General features: G+C 40.0%; 1 protein-coding gene across 2 annotated transcripts in view; it reads left to right on the top strand.

Annotated features, from left to right (window-relative positions):
* The window catches only part of KDM5B (lysine demethylase 5B), a 47,295-nt gene that overhangs the window by 1,012 nt on the left and 23,072 nt on the right, over window positions 1-23,211 (top strand). For both annotated transcript variants that reach the window (XM_032203112.1, XM_032203113.1), the window contains 6 exons: window positions 11,064-11,141; window positions 12,398-12,520; window positions 13,374-13,544; window positions 17,788-17,922; window positions 20,326-20,419; window positions 22,149-22,252. In XM_032203112.1, coding sequence (XP_032059003.1) covers window positions 11,064-11,141; window positions 12,398-12,520; window positions 13,374-13,544; window positions 17,788-17,922; window positions 20,326-20,419; window positions 22,149-22,252 — 705 coding nt within the window. The remainder of the gene's footprint in view (window positions 1-11,063; window positions 11,142-12,397; window positions 12,521-13,373; window positions 13,545-17,787; window positions 17,923-20,325; window positions 20,420-22,148; window positions 22,253-23,211) is intronic.

Raw genomic sequence — 23,211 nt, forward strand, 5'->3', positions numbered from 1 at the left:
GTTGGTGTACCGTGCTCACGATTGTGGTGTGAATTCCGATTTCCTTTTGTTAGGCGACCCAATTTACTGAGAAATACTGTTAAAGATCTTAGCACCATAGTTTGTGTAGTCATAATTGTTAGTTCTTTTGCAGGGATAAACAATCGCACTGGTGAGGAGAGGGGCTTCTTAGAGTAAAAATCTAATTAACAGGCACGTGTGAATCATCTTATTTTGGGTGAATTGCTCTTTCTCTAAGTGGAGGGTGGTGCAAGTCCGGGGTGGTGCAGCTGGCTTGAGGTAGTTTACGTGACGGCAACAACTAGAATGTTAAATGGCAACTGAGAGCCTTAAAGCTCATCCAGCGAGAGGTGAAGCTGACAAAACGTTTCAGCAGACTTTAGTGTTGTGAGTGATGCTTGGAGTTCAAAGAAAATAATGCTCAGAAACTCACGCTCTTCTCAGTTTTGTGTTTTAATCATTGCTGGGACTCCTGTTGGTAACCATCCTTTTCCTCCCGAATTAAAATAAAGTGAAGTAACTTGCTGCGTTACTGTCTGAGGTGATAGAAATGTTTGTGCAGAATCGAATGATGCGAATCTCGGAGAGGAAGATGTTTCTGTTTTCTGGGAGCACAGCGAGGGTTTGCGTTTGTATGAACATAAGTGAGAACGCTCCTGAATTTAGATCTAGGTAGAATATACCAGTGCCCCTTTTCAGGCGGTGCTGACATAGTTAAGGGGATAAGATGGTTTTCATTATACCGTCAACACTGAACTTATGTAATCTTTTTGAGTAGAATAATTTTTTTGGAGAGCATATTGTCAGCAGTATTTCAGCAACTCTGAGCAGAACAGAAATTTTATGGAGGCTTTTTTCCTTTGTGACTTGTTTTAAAAATCTCATCGATGTTTCTCATCTGTTTATATAAAAAAAAAGTCAGAGCCCTATCATAAAGCTTCCTGTGAGCTACATTATCTGTTAGAGAGTCATAAATGAACAGCTCTCCTAAGGAATAAATTAGTTACTACAACTGCATTCTCGGCATACTCTCATCTCCACTTACTGAAACGCGAAGATCTGTCTGTATTTATGTTCATATGTTTCACTGAACGTATTTAGAAGTAGGATGAAAATAGTCGGAGCTGCTGAAGGCGGAACAACACCTAATAGTTATATGGGGCCTGGCTTTCATGAGAGCTTAGCTACTACAGCTCTTATCTACCCTAGATAATGACTCCGGAGACTTGTGCAAGTGCAGTTGATCGTTCACCGGCCTGAAGCATAGAGGGAGCCCTTCCAAATCTACCAGAGAAAGCCTTGAAGTTGACGTAGTTCCTGGCCTTCCCCCTGGAAGCAGGAGGTGCAACGAATATTCAGTATAATCAGGTGGCTTATAATACTGTGGCCTACAAATTATACCGATCTTTTCACGAAATTGTGTACATTCTAGCCAAACGTGCTGTTTAGGGATGGCTGACATTTGGCAATCTTCCTGCATCCAAGTGAAGCTTTTGCCTGTGTTCTCAGTCTGGTTACCTGCCAGGGCTGCTGTACAGCAGGTATGCAGCACCGTGAACTGTGCAGGATCCAGGACAGAAAAAAAAACACTCTGAATTTGATCCCTGGGTTTGCATTGTTTTAGCCTAAACTCTGCTGAATAATAATTGTGCTTTTCTGTCTGAACTGCAGTATGGAATAATATTATATGGAACTGGTGATGCCCAGTCATAGCTTCACAAGTTTATGAAGAAGTCAATGCTCCTAAGATAGCTTTGATATTTCTGCCCTGGAGCACAAAGAGAAGAACTTTGTGGTCTCTGAAGGATGGGGAATATCTTCTGGCACCTTCCTTCTAGCATTATCTGGGCACCAGATATGCCTGGGAAAAGACATCATGCTGAAGGTTTGTAGGGCAGTGAACTATTCTGCAAGGGGGATATCAAGGCACCTGACATACTGTTAGACATCTGGGTGGAAAATAGCAAGTTCTAGGTGCTCATTGCCTGTTCTTGGGATGAAAGGGTGTCCAGGGACCTAACAGCAGGTATAATTTCTGCACAGCAGTGCTGGAATTTCAGAGTTTCCACTTGAGTGCTCAAAAGCAGCTTTCTTCCTCTTTGTTCCAGTCATCACTGATGGCTTAGTTTGGCCCTTACTTGGAGGACTGTGGCACAAAGCAATGCCACGCTAACTGGTTTGGACTTGAAATGGCTGTCTTGAGGACGCACCGGTAACCGTGTGCCCTGACACTGTGTTGCATGACATAGAAAAACAAGTTGAAGGCTTCTTGTTCATGACCTTGAACATGAGGAGACAGTCCTGCTGGCAGCTGTGCCAGCCAGATACAAAGCTTTACTGGTGGTGGTGGTTAATCGAGTAATTAATGTGCTACCTAAATGAAAAATATTTTCGACTCTGTGCTGCTGAGCTGAAGATGCAAAGCTAGAAGCAGAAAACTGGATGGCGTACAGCTTGTTTGCAGTCCTTCACATGCTGTGTTGCAGTTGGATTTTCTTCTGTGAACTGAAAACATCCTTTATTATGTTGTCCTTTATAAATGGTACGCTGGAACAGTGGCTTATTCCAAAAATCAGCATGTCAAGTGCTGGCTCTACATTCTGGAAGACTTTGTGATAGCATTGCATTGAGAGGGGCACTTAAATGAAATGAAGTATTGTTTGAGAATGGTATCAGTGCTGTTTGAAATAGGTAGCTTTTTAATATTAATTCATGCAAGTAAGCATTCTCTTGAATTCACAGCATAGCTTCAAGAATAAAAGGTAATGAGTAGTGCACATCTTACCATTCCTGCTCCAAGTTTGACTTGAGAATGGACTCCTCTTTCCAGTTGGTTGGGTAGCTGCTTTGCAGCAGTGAAGAAATAACAGATAACAATTACTTAAGCCTTCCTTGCCATATGCATCAGTTTCAAAATACAAAATTCTGTAAAACATGGTAGAAACACTGTATTTTTCCAGTAGCCAAACATTAACATTCAGACTAAATGTCATTGCTTTCAGTAATGTGAATATGGAGAAGCGCATTTAAGGCTTCCAAGTAACCTGAAGTCTGCCCTGGTAGAACAAAATATTTTAAAATTATCTGTGTTAGCGTTACTGAAATCTTGAAGGAATTGGCACTGGAGTTCTCTAAATTATCGACTCAAATTTCCAATAAATCCTGGAATACTGGGAAACTTTCCAGAGGAATTAACTTCTTCATGGGTTTAAGTTCTTTTGCATGCAAGAGATGTTAACTGCATCTCCCTTCAGGGTGGAAGAATGGCTGATAACTGTTCTGAACAGGAACTCAAAAGGTGATACCATGAAATACGATTGCATGGTGTTGTCAGATCAGTTTTACTGTTTTCCATTAGACTACGTGTTTGGTTAAATTGGTTGTGTTGTCATGATCTGAGATCTATAAACTATAATTGAGCATGTTTCAGTATTCTAATTACAATAATTGTTATTCTGCAAAATTGATACCACGCCGAAGGAATCACAAATTATTTCAGCTATTAATGAGAAATTATAATGAAGGATAGGTTTCTAATGGTCTTTCAAAACCTCAAGCCAACAGTATGTAATTTTCATTAAGGGTCTAGAAGAACAAAGGAAATTATTTTGTATAGATCACAGGTTTATGGTAGGTGCCTCATTGTTACAGGGTGATCCCGATTGCCTAATAAACACTGGAAGATATGAAACAATAACCACTACTTGAGTAGGACTCCATGTGAGGTTTTACCTTTAGGAACAAAGGAGCCTGGACCAGTCTTAGAGGAGGGGGGATTGCAGAAAAATAATTGAATCCTTGTGGAAATCCTTGTGGGTCTGATGTTAGGAGAGCTGCTTTGGGTAAATCAGCGAACGCAGCTCTTGAATTTCCTGGTAAAGAATAGGAAGATGATTTTACCTCTAGTAGCACGGTTCTGAGAAGAGTTCCGCATTTAGAGTACTGCATTCATCTGAGAAATTTAAAGAGATCTGACAATTAGAGCGGGTGTGGAGAAGTGTCGAGAAAGTTCTGCACACGGAAGAATGAATTTGAAAAATGTCACCGTACCATGGCTCGAGTGGGGCGAGCTGAAGGCATGGGGGCTTCTAAGAACTGAAGCTGTTGTTCCGGGGCACATTTTCAGGAATGGCGTTGATTTAGGCTGCTTGTTCAGCTGTGTGGCCAGCCTGCTGAGGGAGCTGGTCTGGATTTAAAGTCCCTCCTGCTTCCCACATTCCTCCTTGATTTTATTTATTTATTTTTTTAAATGAAGAAATAAAGCGATTTCCTTCAAGCTAAGGACTAAACGCAGTTAACTTCTGGCACACCTTTGTTGAGGGAGATGTAAAGCAGCACAGCTTCACCAGGAGTTAATGCAGAGAATTGCTCTGGTTTGCCCTAAACAGGAAGCTGATGGTGGTGATCCCTCGGATTTGATAATGCGCAGAGGCTCGGTCTGTTTATTTTATCAAAAAGAAAACAGATAATTACAATACATAAGCAAGCTTCATAGGGAGAAAATGATAGGTACAGCATAGCGTGGCAGTCGGGTTGAGAAGCGCCTGCAAACCGCTGGTTCCTGTGGAGCCGGAGCCAGGTTCGCTCGAGTTGGGTAACAGGACATGCATTTTTAACAGGGCAGGTGATCGGCTGTTAGGGGGAAAAAAATAAGGGAGACGATGAGTTTGCCACCTTCTGACACATTCAGATCAAGAATGGGTGTTTTCTGGAAGAGGTGTCTTGGTGCTGAGGCTCCTGTTTACAGGCTGTCAAATTCTGGTGAAGAAAATGAGATCTGCCATTGAAGCTCTTCAGGAGGTCTTTACGTGAAGAATTTGCTATGTTCAATCCAGGGGTTATACTGTGAAATAAGGTAAATCCAGAGCAGCTTGTTTATTGGTGTCCCTGAGCTTTAATTATCAGGGAAATATGGAAAAGCAACATTATATTACTAACGACAACTGTTCCGTGCAGCGTGACCAGTGGTATGTTTTCTGCAGTTCAGAAAAGCTGAAAAAATGGAATGTACTTGAGGAATGATGAGAGAATATCCTCACCTCGAGTCAGTCCCTTCCAGCGTGGAGTTCAGACGCTCTGTCTAGCTCATAGAAGATTTCAGATGAAACGATTTAGTCTGAAACTAATTGTGAGGCAGCAGTGCAGGGTTTGGGGAGTTTTTGTTGGTTTTCTGTTTGCTTGTTTAACTTGAGAGACATAAACAGTGTCGGTGAGCTAAAAGCTGAAATTAGAGCTTCAAACTAAAAGCAGCCCTCTCCCCAGCCATGAAACTAATGCTGTCCATGAGCAGAACACATTTATTATGCCTGTGTGTCCAGCAGGATGTTCCTTCCCTCAGACCCAAATTTCTGGGTCACTGCTGGGACCTGCAGGGCGGAGGCTGGGTGTGTTTGCAGGAGGCCAGGCTGAAGGCCTCGAAAAGCTGGGGAGAACCTCTGGGTTCATAAAACCTGCCACCCTTCCTTACAGGAGCCTAAGCAATGGTCTTCACTGGAAGTGTAGGTGCTTTGCAAGTGAAAATAATCTGAAGGGAGAGCCTGAAAGGCGAGTTCAGGCCTCTGCTGAGCCGGAGAGGAGACCCTGCCCGGAGCTGGAGCCATCATCAGCCGGGTGCTGGTGCTGGAGATGGCTCTCACGTGTCTGTCTGTCTGTTGGGTGCCTGCTGTGCCTTCAGATCCTCCCATAATCCGAGTTGAACTGGGATTAAAAATGGTTTTGGAAGCTGGTGGTTGCGGCTCCAATGCGCTGTGATGGGAGAGCTCCACAAGCAGCACCGTGGTTGTGCCGCTCACCGGTTGGACACGTTCTGGAGGTAGCAGCAGGACCAGACCAAAAAAATGAGACCATCCACAGCCTTTGGGCCTTGAGGGAAGAGTGGCGGAGCTCTGGGGGCTGATGCCCTTCAGCAGTGGTAGTTGAGCCTGGCCCCACTCTGATGGATGCTCTCTGCTAGGTGTGGTGGTAGGGTTATGAATATTTAAGACTTGAGAGGTTTGGCTGAGAAGTTTATCCTAACTAAAAGCACATTCATTTCAGTTAAAAGCTAATAGTCTGTGATTGCTTCCAGCTCCCCACCTCCAGTGAAGACAATACTGGGTGTGCCGCTCCTATAGGCTCCACCAAGGCTCTCTCCATATTGTCCCTATTCACTGCCTCATTCCTCCTCAGGATGGTGGCACTTAGCAAGCTACTTAAGGGTCCATCCTTCCCAGAGATGGAGCCGGAGCTTTGTTCACATCGAAATGGTTGCTTTCCCCCCACATTTTTTTTTTTTTTCTCTGAACCAGCATTTAGGTTGGGTCTCTGCAATCATTTCCCAAAAAAACGGGGGAGCAGAGCTGGAGGTGCTGCCCAAGTGTCCTCTCACCGTTCATAGGCAATAAAGCTCCTGTCTGACCCCGTCCCAGGCTGTACTCATTTATTCATGCTCAGGGAGTCCCCAGATCTCCACCAGACAGATCTGTATGCAAACCCTGGTGCCTGTTTTGTCCTGCTGTTCAAATCCCACTGTAGTTTCTGTCCACTACCCTTGGGTCCCAAGGAGCAGCCAGCTCTGACACTTGAGAATCATCCAGTTAATGTGGTTTTCTGTTTCTCTCCGAGTTTGGAGCTGGCACAGGAAACACTTGGGTCTGGAGAGGTGATCCCCATTGCAAGCTCATCTTTTTGGCAGCAGTTCTCTGTTGGGAAGGATTCATGTTTTTGTTTGTTTTTCTGTGTTAATCTGTGGTATGTAACAGAGCCCAGTTCAATTCACTAAAAGAAATACTTCAACAAGCTCATTTTACTGAAGAGTGCTGCATGTAACTGGTATGCTACTTCACCCAAGACCCTTTATCAGCGGGGAGAAATTCAGTGTTTTTATTGGAAAAATCACCTTCGCTCCAAATGACAGAGCGAGGACCGCATCATCACAAACTAGGTTAGCTGGTGATTGGAGTTATCAACTCATGTTAGCCTTTTAACAGGGTCAAAGAGGGATTAGTTCCCCTTCCAAAGAAATCTTTGTGGATGACCCACTGACACTGCTGGGATGATAAATGGTGGTGCAGACCAGTTTTGCATAGATTCTCTGATGATCTGAGTGTCCTTTGAATGTGTTTTTAATACATCCATAAAAACACGAGACTAAAAAGGACCTCCTGAGTCACCCAGTCTGCTCCTTTCCTCTTGGAGCCAACGATCGTGTCACACCTTTGTAAAGGCAAGATCATAGATCGGGGAACAAAGAATGTAGGTCAGGCGTACAGGGTGGGCATCCTGGGAAGCAGGGAATTGCTGTAGTTAACTGAATGAATTCGTGTATCTATGGCAAGAATTGCTAAGATATTCTTTTGGATCTTACTATGAGACATTGTCTAGCAAAATAATGAAAGAGACTTTTTTTTTTTTTTTTCTGACATTGGAGAGATAGCAACTAAAATGCTACTTGTGATTTTCAAAAGGTGTTGAAGAAATAGGAGATGCTTCAGAAAAAATCCGGGGGAAAATCATTATTTGCAGCACTAGAAAGCTGATTCTGTGAAGAGATGCAAAAAGATACGATTTGTTTATTGAAAACTATCTTGAACGTTGCTTCCAAGAAGTGATCAGGAGTAGCTTCTTGGACATTAAGCGAACAAGATTTTTGATGGAAAAAACTGAGATGGGGATGGGGGGAAAAAGAAATAGTGAAGCTAACAAAGTTGTAGAACAGCTTACCCATGACAGTGGAGTCTCATTTGCTTGAATTTGGAGAATTGGGGTGTTAAATTTGAATTAGTGAATTGGGCGGAGGTACAAGATTTGTCAGCCGTAGTTACATGAAGCTTGTTATCTCTGTAACAGCGAATCTGGAAGGAAGAGTATAGAAATAGTTCTCCTAAGCATTTGTAGTCTGTAGTTTGCATTGGTACTTTAAATATTAATGTGATCCTGGGAGTATGCCTTCTGCATAGTTACATTTGCCTATAAAGTTTGTAGAAAAGTTTCAGATTTTGATGTCAGTGTATTTTTTGCATGGATTTGTTCAGGTTTATTCTGCCGAGATCTGGTTAACAAATGCAATCTAACATAGGCAAATAATTTTGCTCATCTTTATTGCAGGCTTCTTACAGTCATCTACGGACAATAGAAAGCCATGGAGTCATTTCAGATGAAGAGTCTGTGCACTGTAAAAACTCCTGATTTTGTAGGAAATTCAGTTCTTCCTTTCTGTTGTTTGTTGTGTATCCTTAACCTTAGTGCTTACACTGGTTGTTGAAAGTAAGCCAAATTGACCTTTTAAAACATTTATGTTTTTTTAAATAAAAATAGGGGGTAGGAGGGGATCCAGACCAGTTGATATTGAGGACCTTGCAAATGCACGCTGGATACAAAAGGCAAGTTTTACAGACTTTCCAGCAACTGGCTTAAGGGAAATGGGCCTGTGGAGCTGGTTTGTGTGGGCTGTTGTCTTCAGCACAGCTTGGCGTGCGGATCAGCAGCCTGGCAGAATGAGCATCGCCACGAAAAGGCTCCCTCTTGTGGTGCTGCTGCATTTCAGAGGTGCTTTTTTTTCCCCCAAACATATGCCTTGTAGCTCCGCTTTTAATGAAAGTTGTGTTTATCTTAGTAAATTGTGTTTCAAATTACATGTGAGTTTTTTGTCAAGTAAATAACATAGTTATTAAAGAAGAGTTATAAGAATTGTGTTTAGGAATTGAGGCAATTGCCATATGCTGGAACATAAGATGCGAAATATTATTTTCATGGGTTATACCAACTTCTAATTCAGTTGAACTGCTCCAAATCGAGCTGTTTGTGACTTGAAAGTGAATTGGTGATAGTCAGGATTGCCTGTTCATCACTCATGCTGTAATTTCTCCAAATGATGCTTGCTGTGTATCTTTAGCTCAGACTCACGTCATGTGAAACGGGTTCTGCGATAAATGAGGTGTGCGGTGCTGTGGTTCTGAAGCCAGAGGAGCCTTTTCATAATAACCAGTATGACCTGCTGTATAATGCTTAGCATGTATTTCCCTCAGCTCTTCCTGCTTAGAAAAAAAAAAAAAAGTCAAGAGCTTTACAGTGAGCCAGAGTAAATCCCGTGTTACCTCTCAGTAAGCCAATTTACCGTATCTCGACCGGAGTTGTTGCAGTGACTTTCTCCTTGCTAAAAGTTGCACTCTTTTACGGCTGTTAAATTTGCGGTAACCGACCCATCTGCCTGCTGGACTGGGAGCCATGTATCGGGTGGACAAAGTTTGAAGCTGCTCTTGGTAAAGCAGCTGACGTGCCACCGCAGCGTTCTGCTCTGCGCATTGTTCACTGCTGTGTTGTGAAGCCTAAAAACTAAAAGATGTAGAAAATACTATTAGGGAAGTCAGTATCGTCTGGAGTCACGTGAATTTCCCCCAAGAATATAGATAACTAGTTCGTTGCTGCAGCAAGTGACTTTGGCAAAAAGGGGAGAAGTTCCCAAAATGTACCCCAGTCAGTAATGAGTAAGAGATGTGTGCAGCTAATTAGCTAGCTCTGGAATAGTTTGTTTCTGTATGCCATGTTATCAGCGAGGTGTTCTGTTAGATAATGCACATCAACTTCATTTGGTTTCATCATTGGAGAGGAAAAGCTTGCTTCTCATTACCAATGTTGAGGTTTGGTGTGTGCTTGATAAAACACACAGGTTGGTGGCCTTCACACTCAGGTTTCCCATACTCTGCGGCTTTTGTGTCCCTTCCCTCGAGTTGGCTTCTGCTGCGGGCTTTGCTTGGAGTGACAGCATGAGATTGTCACAGTACAAATTCAGCCTGCTTGTTGGTACATAAGATAATTGCCTTGCATGTCCCTTATGGTTATTTTTGACGCTAGTTTTCATATTAAGCCCTTCTGCTAAAGTAACAAATACTCTGCCTGTGACTAGTTTTATTTTTGTTGTCTGAGGCTGCAGGCGTTGAGGAAGCGCTGTTGTCTTTACTGGTAGACAGCTCTTGTCTTCCTCTGCTATCAGTAGCTCTCGTGCACGTTATCTTCGTTCTGTAATTAGCGATAATAAGATAGCTTTATATGTAATAAATTACTGTCAAGTTCAAATCAAATTTAATTTAGTTCTGTGAAGCTCTGTGTTGCCAAACCAACTGCATGTGATAGATGTCAGAGATGTAAAAGATAAAATTGCTTTATAGTTGTAGGTATAAATAACGCTAGCAGTTGCAGGTATTTTGTTTAAGTAATAATAATCATTTCTAATTGATCAGATTCCAGTTGTTCCAACATGTTTGCAGACAAGGAATTAAGAAACTCTGCTCTGGAGTGCAGCTGCTGGTTGATCCTGAGCCCGCCGGTTACCAGAGCTAGCTGCTGCGTTGTCCTTCCCGAGTGTGTAATGCCCGATACCAAATGCTGGTCTTCTCCATCAGGGCAGGCGTTGTGTTTTGGATCATGGTTCATGAAACTCTTCTTTATTCAATGTTTTTTTTTTGTGGTAACCACATGAAGCTGTTGCTGTATCTCAGAATTGTTACTGGGTGTTTGTTACTCCCATCTAAAGCCCTGGGGAGGTTTGACTTGCAAGAAGGCAGTGCTCCTTGGTCGGATGGACAAAACCCTCAGCTGCCCGCGGTTCCCATTTTGGAGTGGGGCCTTTGCAGTGCTGGGGCAAACAGCCCCGGCCCCGCTGCTGCTGCCTGGTGTGTGCAGGAGGGGGACCGAGGGCACTTTGATGACAGGTTTTCCATTTCAAAATGTCATTTCTTTCACCGTTTCAGTGTCTGTCTACTTGAAAGGCACAATGACATATTGAAATGCTGCACAGTGAGACTGGGGTTGATGCTGCATGTTTCCCTGGCTAGCCTTGTTCATAATGATGTGTTTTGGAAAGGGGTCAGCCTCATGGAGGCGGAGGGAGGAGATGGCTGCCAGCAGGGGCTGCACGGCCGAGAGCTGTGGTCCCAGAGGACGGTGCTGTATTCTGTGGTGCTGGGGGGGGCTTGGAAACACAAAGACCTCTCCATGCTTCAGGCTTACCTGGCTTTTGAATGGACTACAAAGAAGTTTCATTTATTTTCCTGGTGTGTTGATGAAGCACTTCTTTTTTTTTCCAGGACTGGCAGCCTCCATTTGCATGTGATGTTGATAAGCTTCACTTCACTCCGAGGATCCAGAGGCTTAATGAACTAGAGGTAAGCTGTAAAACTGAACATTGCTTCTGCTCCAGAATGTTTACATGTTCTTCCCCTCCCCCCCCCTTTTTTTTTTCCAGTTGATTGTCCGTGAGCTCTGTTTGACTTCAGTTCACAGCATTTGGTACATCTGAACATCAGTTCTGAATTAGCACACACAAATCCATGTGTTTCAGAATTTACATGAAAACATACCAACCATAAAAAGTAAAGTTAATGCTCACTGAAGGAACAACAACAAAAAAAAATCAGGCCTTTTCCACATAGAGGCATTTATAAGCAGCTAAACTCAAATTCTCAAGTGCCATAAATTTTGGTCTTCATTTTCCATGTATACAGCATCTTTTAAAAAGTAGAAGAGATGAAGCATTTACAGAGTGCTTTAAAAATAACAAGCCATTTGGAAGAAACAATTGCAAAATCTGGGTTCAGTTGGTGCAAAATCTGCTGTTCACAAGCACTTTGATTCACTGCTTTCATAATTCAGACTAGAAGAAGGGAGTGGCGGCGAGTCCCGGTTGGCTCACTGCTGGTAAGAACTGGAATGATGGTGACTCTTTGCCTGCCTGATTTTCCTCATGAGCAGAGGACGCTTGCTTTTCAAAGATGTCATGATTATGTTAAGTGCAGGGTAAGAGCTCAAATGTTGGCTTCAGGTACAAGGGAAGCAAGAGATTTATACGGACACAGACTGGCTTAGAGCTCTCTCTGGAGCTTAAGAACAAGGTGGTGTGTATAGACGTGGCTGTCCTCTACCTTAAGCACAGAAAATTGTGATGAAATTGAAATGTGGCAAAATTTAAGGTACAACTCTTTAACACAGCAAGTGTTCAATCAGAGCCCGATGTTACTGTGTGAAGTGCTCTACAAACAGAGTAGTTGGCTTTCCTTGCAATAACTGGCTTACTTCCTTCATAAAAATGATCCAAATGCAGTCTAACAAAAGCAACCTGTAATAAAGTACCTGCGTTACCAGGATTTAGGTTGTTTTTTTTTTTTTTTTAGCAGTGATAATTTGCTGCTTGTCTGTTCTCAGTACTTTTCTAAATGCCTTACAAAAAGTTAATAAGTGACTTCAGGAAAGACATACGATATTTGTACATTTTTTTTCCCCTGCATATGACGTGAAGGAAAAAATGCAAAATTACAATTGCAGAGGGAACAGGCAGACATGCAGTAGAGGCTGCAACCTTATAAGCTGTGGGAAACAGAAGCTTTATCTGTATTTAGCATTCCATTCAATTCTCGTTTTTCAGGCCCAAACCCGTGTGAAGCTGAATTTCCTGGACCAGATTGCAAAGTTTTGGGAACTTCAGGGATGTACACTGAAAATTCCACACGTGGAGAGGAAGATCTTGGATTTATTTCAGCTTAATAGAGTAAGACTATGGAGAAAAGTCTTCTGAAAAATTGTATCATCACAGTTTCAGGATGGTATCATAATTGATCAAGATAGGTTTGGGGGTATATCTAAGACGGAAATGTATTACTTTATTCAACCTAACCTAGCTAATGTGACAAAATAATAGGAAATATAATAATTGTGGAAGCTTTCATATGAGCAGGGAGATTAAACTAAATTTCCAACTCTTCTTCAAAGTTGAACTTGAATACAAATTGAATACAAAGAATAAACTTAAGCTTAACTGGAAGAAGCTTCTGAACCGTGACAGCAGTGAGAAAAGACCATTCTATTAAGAATACAAGAGAACAATATCCAGTTACTTTTAGGATGAGGCTTGTTGAACTTGTGGAGGAGATTATGTATTGTGATAGCAAGGGATGGGATTCACTGACCCTCAAGGGTATGTTCTCTGTGCTTCTTTACGTTTAGGGTAGTGTTTGATTAGTTTTGAGCCTATTTCATAGTAAATGTTCTAGAGAGAAGAGCTGATTGTACTGTGCTAGAAGGTCTATTAGAATACGAAGTAGAGGAATGGCAAATTGCATCCAGAAAAATTCTCATAAGTAGGCTGAATTGCTGTTTGGTCATCACATGCAGATGCTGACTTGTTTGTAAAGTAATTCAAAGATATTTACATGTCCTGATTAGGTTATATGTTCCAGTTACAGCTTTTGAACAATTGTTACTTTTTTTTAAAAAAACTATACTTCTCTCTTTTAAAATACACATTGTGTTGTTGTCCTTATCTTACTTAAACTAGCAATGCTTTCCTTAAATGCTGCTCATCTTAGTATTAAGTTTATAATCATTCTATTTTCTCTTTTTAGCTAGTTGCAGAAGAAGGAGGATTTGATGTAGTTTGCAAGGAGAGAAAATGGACCAAAATAGCCACTAGAATGGGATTTGCTCCTGGCAAAGCAGTGGGTTCGCACATCCGTGCGCACTATGAGCGTATTCTCTATCCTTACAACTTATTCCAGTCTGGAGCTAGCCTATTGGTAAGCTATTTTGGAGCTAACTGAAGTCCAGTTAATTTAGCTGCCAGTCTGTTTATTTTTTATTTTTTGATGGCATATTTCCAAAGACTGCATTTTATGTTTTATGGCATGTAGGTGACGGTAAGCAATTTAGAAAACCGTAGTCAGACTTCTAATCAAAAATAAATTTTTTAAAATCATTGCTAAGCTGGATTCTTAAAGCTAACTTATTGACTGGCTTGAATTCTGTGTTTCTGTATTTTCTATCTACAGTTTGCAGCAGCCTCGTGATAACATGCTAGCGAAATTGCTGTGACAAAAATATTTTGCCTTGCCTGAGAGGTGTTCATGCGAAGCCGTGGAAAGTAGTACTGTGTTCTGGAAGCACGTCATTGAAAACTTTGCATTTTTGTTCTAGAAACCTTTAATTCTTGAGTTGCTGTTCTTCTGAAGTGGTGTGTTTTGTGACACCTGTCTTTGGTTTCATATTTTTGAGATGCAGTTACTTAGGGAAAGAGATCTAAAGGTTAGAAAGCAGTTCACATGGTGCTACGCTTTCATGGAAATGTAGGTTCCCTGTGCAAGTGCCTATCGTACAGTTGATGTATCATACAGTTCATGGTTTTCTCCGTAGTGGACCCTTTCAGAATAGAAAAACATTCTCAGATGACTGCTTGTGATTTCATTTGATGAGGTCATGCTTCTTTTTAAATGTAACTTTCCAAGCTTTCTCTTGCAATTGACACCTGATATTTTTTTTCCAAACTGATGTGTTCAGTGCATCATTTAATTCTGGAAAAGCCATGTTGGTATGTTTAACTTTGCTTTTTTAACTCCCCCCATAAAATCTGTTAAAATATTTCCCTCCTACATGTGGGAATGATGTATATTTTTAGTGAACTGAGAGAATCCACAGAAGTCATCTTTTTAGCTCATTTTCCACTCAATTTTTTTTTTCTTCCTGATAATGTTGTCTTCCAACTGAGTTTGTTTTGCAATTCATTTTTTAGGATGAATCTCAGATGAGATTCTGTTTTGGCTTTCTTCCATGTGTTCACAGTAAGTGGTGCTTTCCTAGATGTTTCATGTGGAGGTATCCATTCTATTTTATGTCTGTTCAGTGATTTACTCAGACTCTAAGCATCTGTGATTTTTTTTTTTTTTTTGGGGGGGGGGGGGGCTGGGAGAAGATATAGCTATTGGGTTTGACAGCTGTCAGTTTCAGATGTGTGCTTTCTTCTTGTGATACTTCAACAAGCCTTTCAAGAGAAGCTTTCCATGCTGCTAGGATCATCATCCATCAGATTAGTGCTTATATTCACTAATTTTTCTTCTTAATTGGTAGTATTTGCAATATTGTTTTTCTTCCTGTGGTTTGTATGTGGGGAAATATGGAAGGATATCATTTCCACTGTTGGCTGTGCCATAACTTAAATCTTGTCCAGATCTGAGTATAACATTATTTGTTTATTTGTGGGTTAGATGAATATTAAACTGCCTTCATAAGGTGTTTTGACCAATAGCTCATCTGGAAATATTTAATTATCTATGAAAAGGTAATGAAATTATCTGGAGCTGTTTAGTATTGAACTAGTAGCATGTTTTTACTAAAGCTATTGTTCAGTCAAACACCAGAAATTGGCGTTTTTTTAATACTCAGCAAAGCTCTTCAGGGGTAAATTTATTTTATTCTTAACTTGATATATTTCACTAGACGGGTCTTGGATGTAGCTCTAGAGAAGTTGCAGTAGAAGTTTAACCTTTCCAAAAAGGCTCTGCTGGCTGGGAGAGGAAAGCACTGAAGAAACAGCCGTTAGTAGCCTTTGTTAAAGACACGTGCTTGCAGTTAATAGGGTCAGTCATGGAGTGATACAGGTTCAGAGGAATTCTCATTCTTAAGGCAGGACTTTAGCTCCTAGCTCTTGTAGGTACAATTGAAAATGTTAACTAACAGTCATTTCATACTGCTGCTTTGCCTTCAGGTTACTGAGGCTCTGGGAAATGTTTCTACTTAAGTAGTTATTGAAAACTTAGTATTTAGGAAGTGTCTTCTGGGCTTTTTTTTTTTTTTTTTCAATGAGCAGTGCTCTTTTTTTTTTTTGCTTGGACACTCCAATGAAACAAGGCAAGTTCTGCTCTTTGTTATTTTTCTTTCCAGGTTTCATTATTGTTTTGTTTAGGAAAAGCTGTTTGCCTTCTAGGTATTTGCTTTCAAGGATCATATGTCCTCTGTTACCAGAAGGAGTACAAACTTCTTTTTTTGTGAAAGGCTCAGGTTTCACATGAGCGCATAATTCAAGGAACCAGAATTTACAAAAGTTATTAAATGTGTCAGTGTTCTGTGGGACTTTGGTCTCCTTTACTTTTCTGGTCACTCGTTTTCATATTTCTCCTACTTGGTTGTCTTTTCTGCTGGTCTTTTTCTCTCCTGAGAAATCGTTTGTGACTTTCTCCCACAGATGTTAAGGTGAAATAATTCACATCATCTTCTTTCAGTCCGAGCCTCAAGGGAGCAAGATCTTTGATGAATTAGCTGCAATGCTCTATGTACCCAGCACAGGAACGTGCCTGCCTTTTGAGCCTCAGCCAGGATGTGTGCTGATTTTGTGTTTAAGCTGCAGTGTTCAGTGGTTTTCTGTGTGTATTCAGTGTTGAAGTCATGCATTTGCTTTCAAAGAATCAATCTATAGCTAACAAAGTCTGTGCTGAAAAAAAAATCAGAGGCTTCTCTGAGAAGTCTTGTGGACTTCCTCTGCATGATAGTTTATCATATTCTGCTGTCCTTGACTGATGTTTCCCTTTTGTCAATCGTGTATTTCTTAAAACATGGACTTATCTTCTGAAATACTGCTTTTCCCTCCTCTTTCCCTCCCGCTACTGACTGTGATTTGTTTCTGAAGGTCTGATTTTTGTGTTGTCTACAGAGAATCGGTCCTTATGCCACTGTAACGGTTCTCTTGCAGTTCCTATCCTGTTTTCTCTGTTGTTGACAAAATGATTCTATTGGGAACAGATGAACAGAACTGGGGAAATTGTATCCCGGCAATTTGTGTGGGATATTTCCTGACAACATAAAATTCTTCCTTTCTTCAGGGTTTGTTGTTTACCCATCAAAACGTGTTATGTCTTGTCTCCTGTTATTGAGGGCTCTGTGCCTTGACAAACTTAGAGCTGTACTATTTATTATTTGCCAAATGTGTGCCCAGTTTTCAGTTTTTGATAGAAATTACTTGAAAGAACTAAAGCTCTTCTTGCATTTCTTCTTCCCTTCTGCTCATAATTCACCCAGTGGTCCTGTTCTCTCAAAAATACATAAAGAACATATCTTTAGTGTTCTTCAGACAAAGTTCTGTTTCAGTTGAGAGGGATGTATAGGCTGCAACTTACTTTTGTATTACTCTGTATGTTAGCATTACAGTGATGCAATGTCAGGACACCACAACAGTTTCCTGTATGCAGTTGATACCATCTGCAAAAGCATCATCCAGTAAAAGAATTGGTATTAGTCCCACAGTGAAATGTTGGAATTTTAGAAAGAGCTAATAACATACGACAGAGTTGCAGGGGACTATAACTTGGTTCCCCAAATGATTTTGAAACTTTGACATGCTGTTTCACTTGCTGAGAATGAAATTTCCAAGTGTTAAATTTCCCACCCTGGGCACTGTGTAGTCCTGTTTGGATAGCCCTCAACTAGGTTGGCCTTCCAAGAAATTCCAAGCGTAGAATGCTTTGGTCCTATAATTCACAACTTCCCACTTGGCTGGTTTTATGAACAGTTCAGGATTAAGAAGGCTAGACTTGCTGGTTGTGTTGCTCTATGAAAGACTGCGTAAATGCAGTGAAATAGGACCTTCATTGCACACTGTATGGGCTGCTGGACAGGCAGGCATGGGAGGAAACTAGAAAATCTTCTGATGGAAGCTTGCCTGCTTTTTATACCGTTCTGCTGCAATTGTTATTTTGGTGAACAGTGTTCTGGAAGAGAAGTGCTTGGTGCTCATAAAATTTAAAGGATGACTTCAGCTTTATTTAAGAGCCTTTATTAAGGGTACTGCACATAGTAAAAGGGCAGGAAAAAGAGATTTTGTGACTTGTATAAAATGGTAACATTTAAATTGTCATAAATACTGTCTTTATTAACTCGTCACAGTAAATATTAAAGTCCTGTCTGCATTCTTTCACGTTATCCAGGAAATTGTTCTATGCAGTTTGTATTAGAAGTGGAGACAGAAGTTAAGTAATCAAATTGGTGTCTCTTCAGTGTTTGCAGAAACCAGATCTTGCTAGTGACACGAAGGACAAGGAATATAAGCCCCATGATATTCCGCAGAGACAGTCTGTTCAGCCATCTGAAACTTGTCCACCTGCTCGTCGAGCAAAACGCCTAAGAGCAGAGGTGAGATAATCTGTCTTTATATGGGTAAGTGCTCTGTGGTGTCTGAGCTTGAAGTTGTAATCCAGAGATAGTTGACCTAACAGTGTGATGGTGTAATGGCACAACAAGTTTTAGCTAAGTTGCGTGCGTTTTATTTCTATCAGGTCGCCAAATACATAAATAGTAAATAGCTGTTTATCTTCGTTAAAACATGCCTAAATATTTATAAATGTATGAACTATAAATAGTACGACTTGTTTGATACTTTAAAAAGAAAAGAAAATGTTAAGGTTGGGAGTTCTGAGGGGCTCTTCTAATGAAGTTGTTCCACTTGCATACTAGTTATGAGTGTATATGCTAAAATATTATTGTAGCATAATTATAAATGATATGGGGTTTATAGATAAAACACAAGTGATAAATTCTAGAAACGAAGCTTGTCTTTTTGCAGCTTTGATCTTAATTTCCTCAGAAAACAGTCAGTAAACAGCAGGTATTCTTTTAATGTGTTGAGAGGTTTCTGTTAACCTTTTGTGAGTTGAAGCCAGAATTTAGATTAGAGACCATTTTCTTTATGACATTAGTATTGTTTTCCTTCATTTTTGACCCTGTGATTTCCATTAGTTTGAGATACTTTCTCCATGCAATCTGATGAGAAAATTGCATATAACATTAACTCAGAATAGGTTGTAACAAGATTAATATTACATGCTTAAGAAATAATACTTACTTGGCTAAACATAAAATGTGTATGCAACGAGTTATCCCGTGAAGATGTATTTTAGAAAATTGTTGTGTTTCCTTTGTTGTTCTGCTGTAATTTCAGTCTTTCCAGCCTGATGTTACTGTCTTCACAGAGCTTACTATTTCTTTTGTTTGAGCAGTTGAAGAGGCTCATTCCCAGGAGACTGTCTTAGTAGTGGTGACATCATGAGTTAGGAAGGTCATGATTGACTCTGTTTATAATCCAGTTAGTTTCAGTCTCTCTATTAAACTCCCATTGTTCTAATTGTGGTTCTTATTACTACCAAGCAATAGAGCTTAATTGTTGCAAATTCTGCTTATATATTTTTTTTTCTAAGTTACAACTAAGGTTTTCTAAAGCTTTTCCACTCGTAGCCTATTATGAGTAGGTTTATAATTCTGAGAAAACCTCAGCAGTTTGAGCTGAAATTTTCCATTTGAAGTATCTGCCTGGGGTTGAAAGGTGTTCATTCTGAGAAATATTATCAGTTTTTATTTATTTATTTATGGTGTATTTTAAGCAATAGAACCTCTTCTTGTTCTCATAGAGACAGGAGTTTGGACAGATTAAACACAAAGAGATGGGGAAGCAGTGTCAAAAACACATATACTTCTTTAACAAAATAAGAAAGTACCTGATAACGATGGAAGTCTAGCTTTTAGAGCTAGGCCAACAAGTCCATGCATTATGTGGGAGTCGAGGAGGGGTGGACAATAGGCTGACTGGTGTGAGGAGCAAGTTGCATGACCTCATTTCCTTAAGAAACTAAGCTTAAAAAACCACAGTATTGGAGAAACCCATCTTTGTGCCGAGGGATTTGAGAATTGGTCTCTCTGTGTCAAAACTAAAGAGAAGAAATAAAGAATTAAATGGAAACACGATTCTGTGTTGAAAGCTCCACAATACACCGAGTTCCCAGCTTAGAAGACTGGAGTATACTGCTTTTGAAGAGTAAAATCAAATCTTATAAAAGCCCAAAGTAGTTTGTTGCTCCTTTGCTATTTATTGAGTTCCCGTGAGATGAAATTAAAAATATTATGGTGCCATTATTGCCACAGGCTTTTTGGAGACTTTCCTTTTAAGTCTCTTCAGGTTGTTCCCTGTGTTATTTTTCTCTGAAGTCTAATTTTTTAATTTTATTTTCTTAAATTATAAAGCACTGAAGAAATTTAGGTTACCTTTTTAGATTTATTCATTTACAAGTATAAAATAGGGAGTGTAAGGGAGTGTAAGCACAGTCCTCGAAGTCTGCCTGACTTCTGCCTGCCTGGCTTTTCCCTAGGAGTCAGGTTACCAGTACCTTAATGGCTGAAAGCCATTGTCTTTTTTTAATTTTTTTCCTTGGCTTTGAAAGCATTAAAAATATACTTTAAAGCCTTGCAAGGGTCTGACACCGAAGTTACTCAGCTTAGAGACTTGCAGAACAACGTGCAGATCTCTTCGGGTGTGCAGCCTTTCCTGGAGCATCATGTGCAGTGGCCAGTGGTCTGGGGGCTGCTGGTGTTTCCAGCAGGGCGATTCATTCAGAAGCTGTAGGTCTGTACTTGGGCACGTAGCCATGAGTTTGTATGGCAGTGAACAGTTTCACAAATACAAATGTAAAGCCCAGTGTTCTATTTAAGGATCTTACTGTGGTTTTAAATTATTTATTATTATTGTGTTTTTTTTTTTTTTTAAAGGCAACCAATATGAAAAGTGAATCTGAACCTTCAGAGGCCAGAACTCATAATCTGAGACGCAGGATGGGATGTGCACCTCCAAAGTGTGAAAACGGTGAGTGGCGAGTGAAACAAAGGGAATGCAAGTTCTGTTACTTTGTAATAACTTATTTCAAGAACAAATTTTAATTCAGGGGTTGAAGCAAATCAGGAGTGTTTAAATAAAATACATAAAATAAATAAATCAAAATGGAATTTGTTGTAAAAGTCATTTTATGACTTTGAAATCATTTGTTTTGTGAATCGTTAGGGTTTTCTTGAAGATGAATAATTGTACTTCTTAATCTTCAGTGTCTATTACAGAGCAAGCAGAAATGAGATTTAAGCCATATTTCTGTTTTGAATTTTAAATTGTTTGTAGCATCAACATGCTAGCTTTAAATACAGGAAACTCGTTTAGGAAGGTATCAGATTTCAGAAACTTTTAGGAAAGAATTTGAAATAAGGAATTGAAACTCACAAAGATGAAAGATACTATGTTGTGAACCTAACCATAACATTCCTATATTACCATTTTTAATTGCTTCTGTCAATAGTCCTGAATCTGTTGTTATCTGTCAAGAAATAATTTCAGACTGAGAAGAAATGTTTAATGCCATCAAGTTGAGAGAATAAGCTTGTTGACAATTAATTTAACAAAGCAAATATGGCAAGCATGTGCAATTAATGATTGACATTAAGCAGCTATGAGTCATCTTTGTTTCATTCACAGTCTTTGCTTTCAAGAATTTTTGTGTGGATTATGGTCTTATTTAATATTTTTCTTAAAAAGTCCCTAGGCATTAATCTTTTTTACTTTATCTTTAGAACAAAAAAGCTGTAGTCAATTTTTCTCTTTCTGATAAATGTAGACATTCTTCTTTATAATGTATTTGTTAGTTCTTGGACTTCAAGAAATGTTTTTGGATTGTCTCACATCCCTGTGGAAAAGCCTCTAGCTCACTTGTAGGTTTAGCGTAGAGCTTCCCTTACCCCCTTGTCTTCAACACCAGAACCCCGGGATTCTCCAAACTCTGCTGTACAGAGGCGAATATGCATTTGCTTCTTGTTAGTTCAAAATGTCAGGAATTAAGGCTTGAGAAGAAGCATGCCCAAATTAGGTAGGAATGTAAGAATGTAGAGGAAATGCTTCTTTCTCAGGGCCACTTCTGTTGCGTGGTCATCTTTGATCATACGCTGTCGTGAAAGCTCCCACTGCAAGAAACTGAAGTGTGAAGATCATCACAAGAAGTTGCAGTGTTTCATCTCTCTGTGTTACATGCTGCCATAAAAATGGAGTTATTCAACCACATTTGATAACGCCACATGTAAACAAATTTCGGTTTTGAAGATAAATAGACTTGCAAAGTGTTTAAAATACCCACTCTAAAATGTGTCTGCCATAGTCATTTCTAGGTTGTGATGGCATGTTCAGATTTTCCGATAGTACTGGCTTATGTGGGCATTGCAGGTGTTCAAATCTTGCCTTAATTTAACTGAAACTGTTTGTATTAATGTTTCATTACCATCATAAAATCAGGCATCAGTGACCATCTCTGCACATGACAGATTAAAACAGTTTACGAACTTGCCTGCATCGTCAGTGTTCTTAGTACAACCTTAAGTAATGGTAAATTCCCTTTGAAAGAGAGGTGCTCCCAATGCGTGTATAGGACAAAAGTAATTCCAAAAAATAACATAGAGTGGCAATCTTAACAAGTCACAGCAAACAAAACAAGTAATAACCAGTGATGCTAAGTGTTAACACATTTTGTAATAGCCTTTTTTTTCTCCTATTGCACCAGAAAAGGAAATGTATAGTTCAGTGAAACTTCCTGAGAAGAGAGAGCATGCTGGGGAGCCGGAGAAAGACAAATCCAAAGCCCGATCCAAAAAACCTACTAATGCTGTGAGTATGCCCTTCATTCCTGATGCTTCATATTGTTTGCAGGTGTTTCTGGGTTTCTTTAGGGTATGTAGTGACATTTTTGTGTCACTTAGATGCAGTAAGGATTCCGTTGTATTCTTTGTGTAATTCTGTGGTTGAAACAAAGCAGTGCCTGTGCCTGCTGGAGTGTAGACACTTGTAAAGCTTCAGGCTGCTACAAAGCTGAAAATAACAGGAGAGATAAGCTTCACTATCTACAAGTCATGTAACTTGTTTTCTGTCTCCAAGGTACAGCCTCAAAATAATTTTGAAAGAAGAGTCAAAATAGAACTTGTTTTTCTGTGAACTGATCTCCCTATCTAATCTCAAAGGGAGTTTAAATGCGAGCTTTTGCACCCAGGTCTTGAACAAACCTGCCACTTACTCACATTTCACTACAAACTTGGGAGCTTTCTTGTTAAAATTCTTCATAAAAAATAATTTCATGCTCCAGCCTTCCATGTAAAACCACCCCTAAATTAAACTAAAACCAAACAACAACAAAAGCAGCAAAGCCTTGCCTTGCCAGTGAGAAGATAATACTGAGATTTTTTTCTGTCTGTGCTACAACTTGGGTTCTCTTCCCACATGTTTGGTGTGCCTGCACCTTTTTCTTGGGGCTCTGCAGCTGCTGTGTGAAACTTCCATCAGACTTCTTTCAAAACTGTGCCTCCCTCTCCAAAAGTACATACGTTCGCTGGGAAGCCAGTACCTTTCCAAATAAAAAGGAAGGTCTCAGGTAGTATTTCTGAGAAAAAACAGGTACAGTTCCATCAAGAGGAACCCTCTTTTCTCTTCTGAGACTCAAAACAGTTGGTCTCAGAGGATGCTGAAACATCTGTGCATGTTATGCATGACAGCAAGAAGAAAAAGGATATGTGAGCCACCAATAGATGTTAAAATGTTCTTGTCAAATCCACATACTGCTGATTTGAAACTAT

The sequence above is a fragment of the Aythya fuligula genome, chromosome 25 (genome assembly GCF_009819795.1).
Source record: "Aythya fuligula isolate bAytFul2 chromosome 25, bAytFul2.pri, whole genome shotgun sequence".
Taxonomy (NCBI): domain Eukaryota; kingdom Metazoa; phylum Chordata; class Aves; order Anseriformes; family Anatidae; genus Aythya; species Aythya fuligula.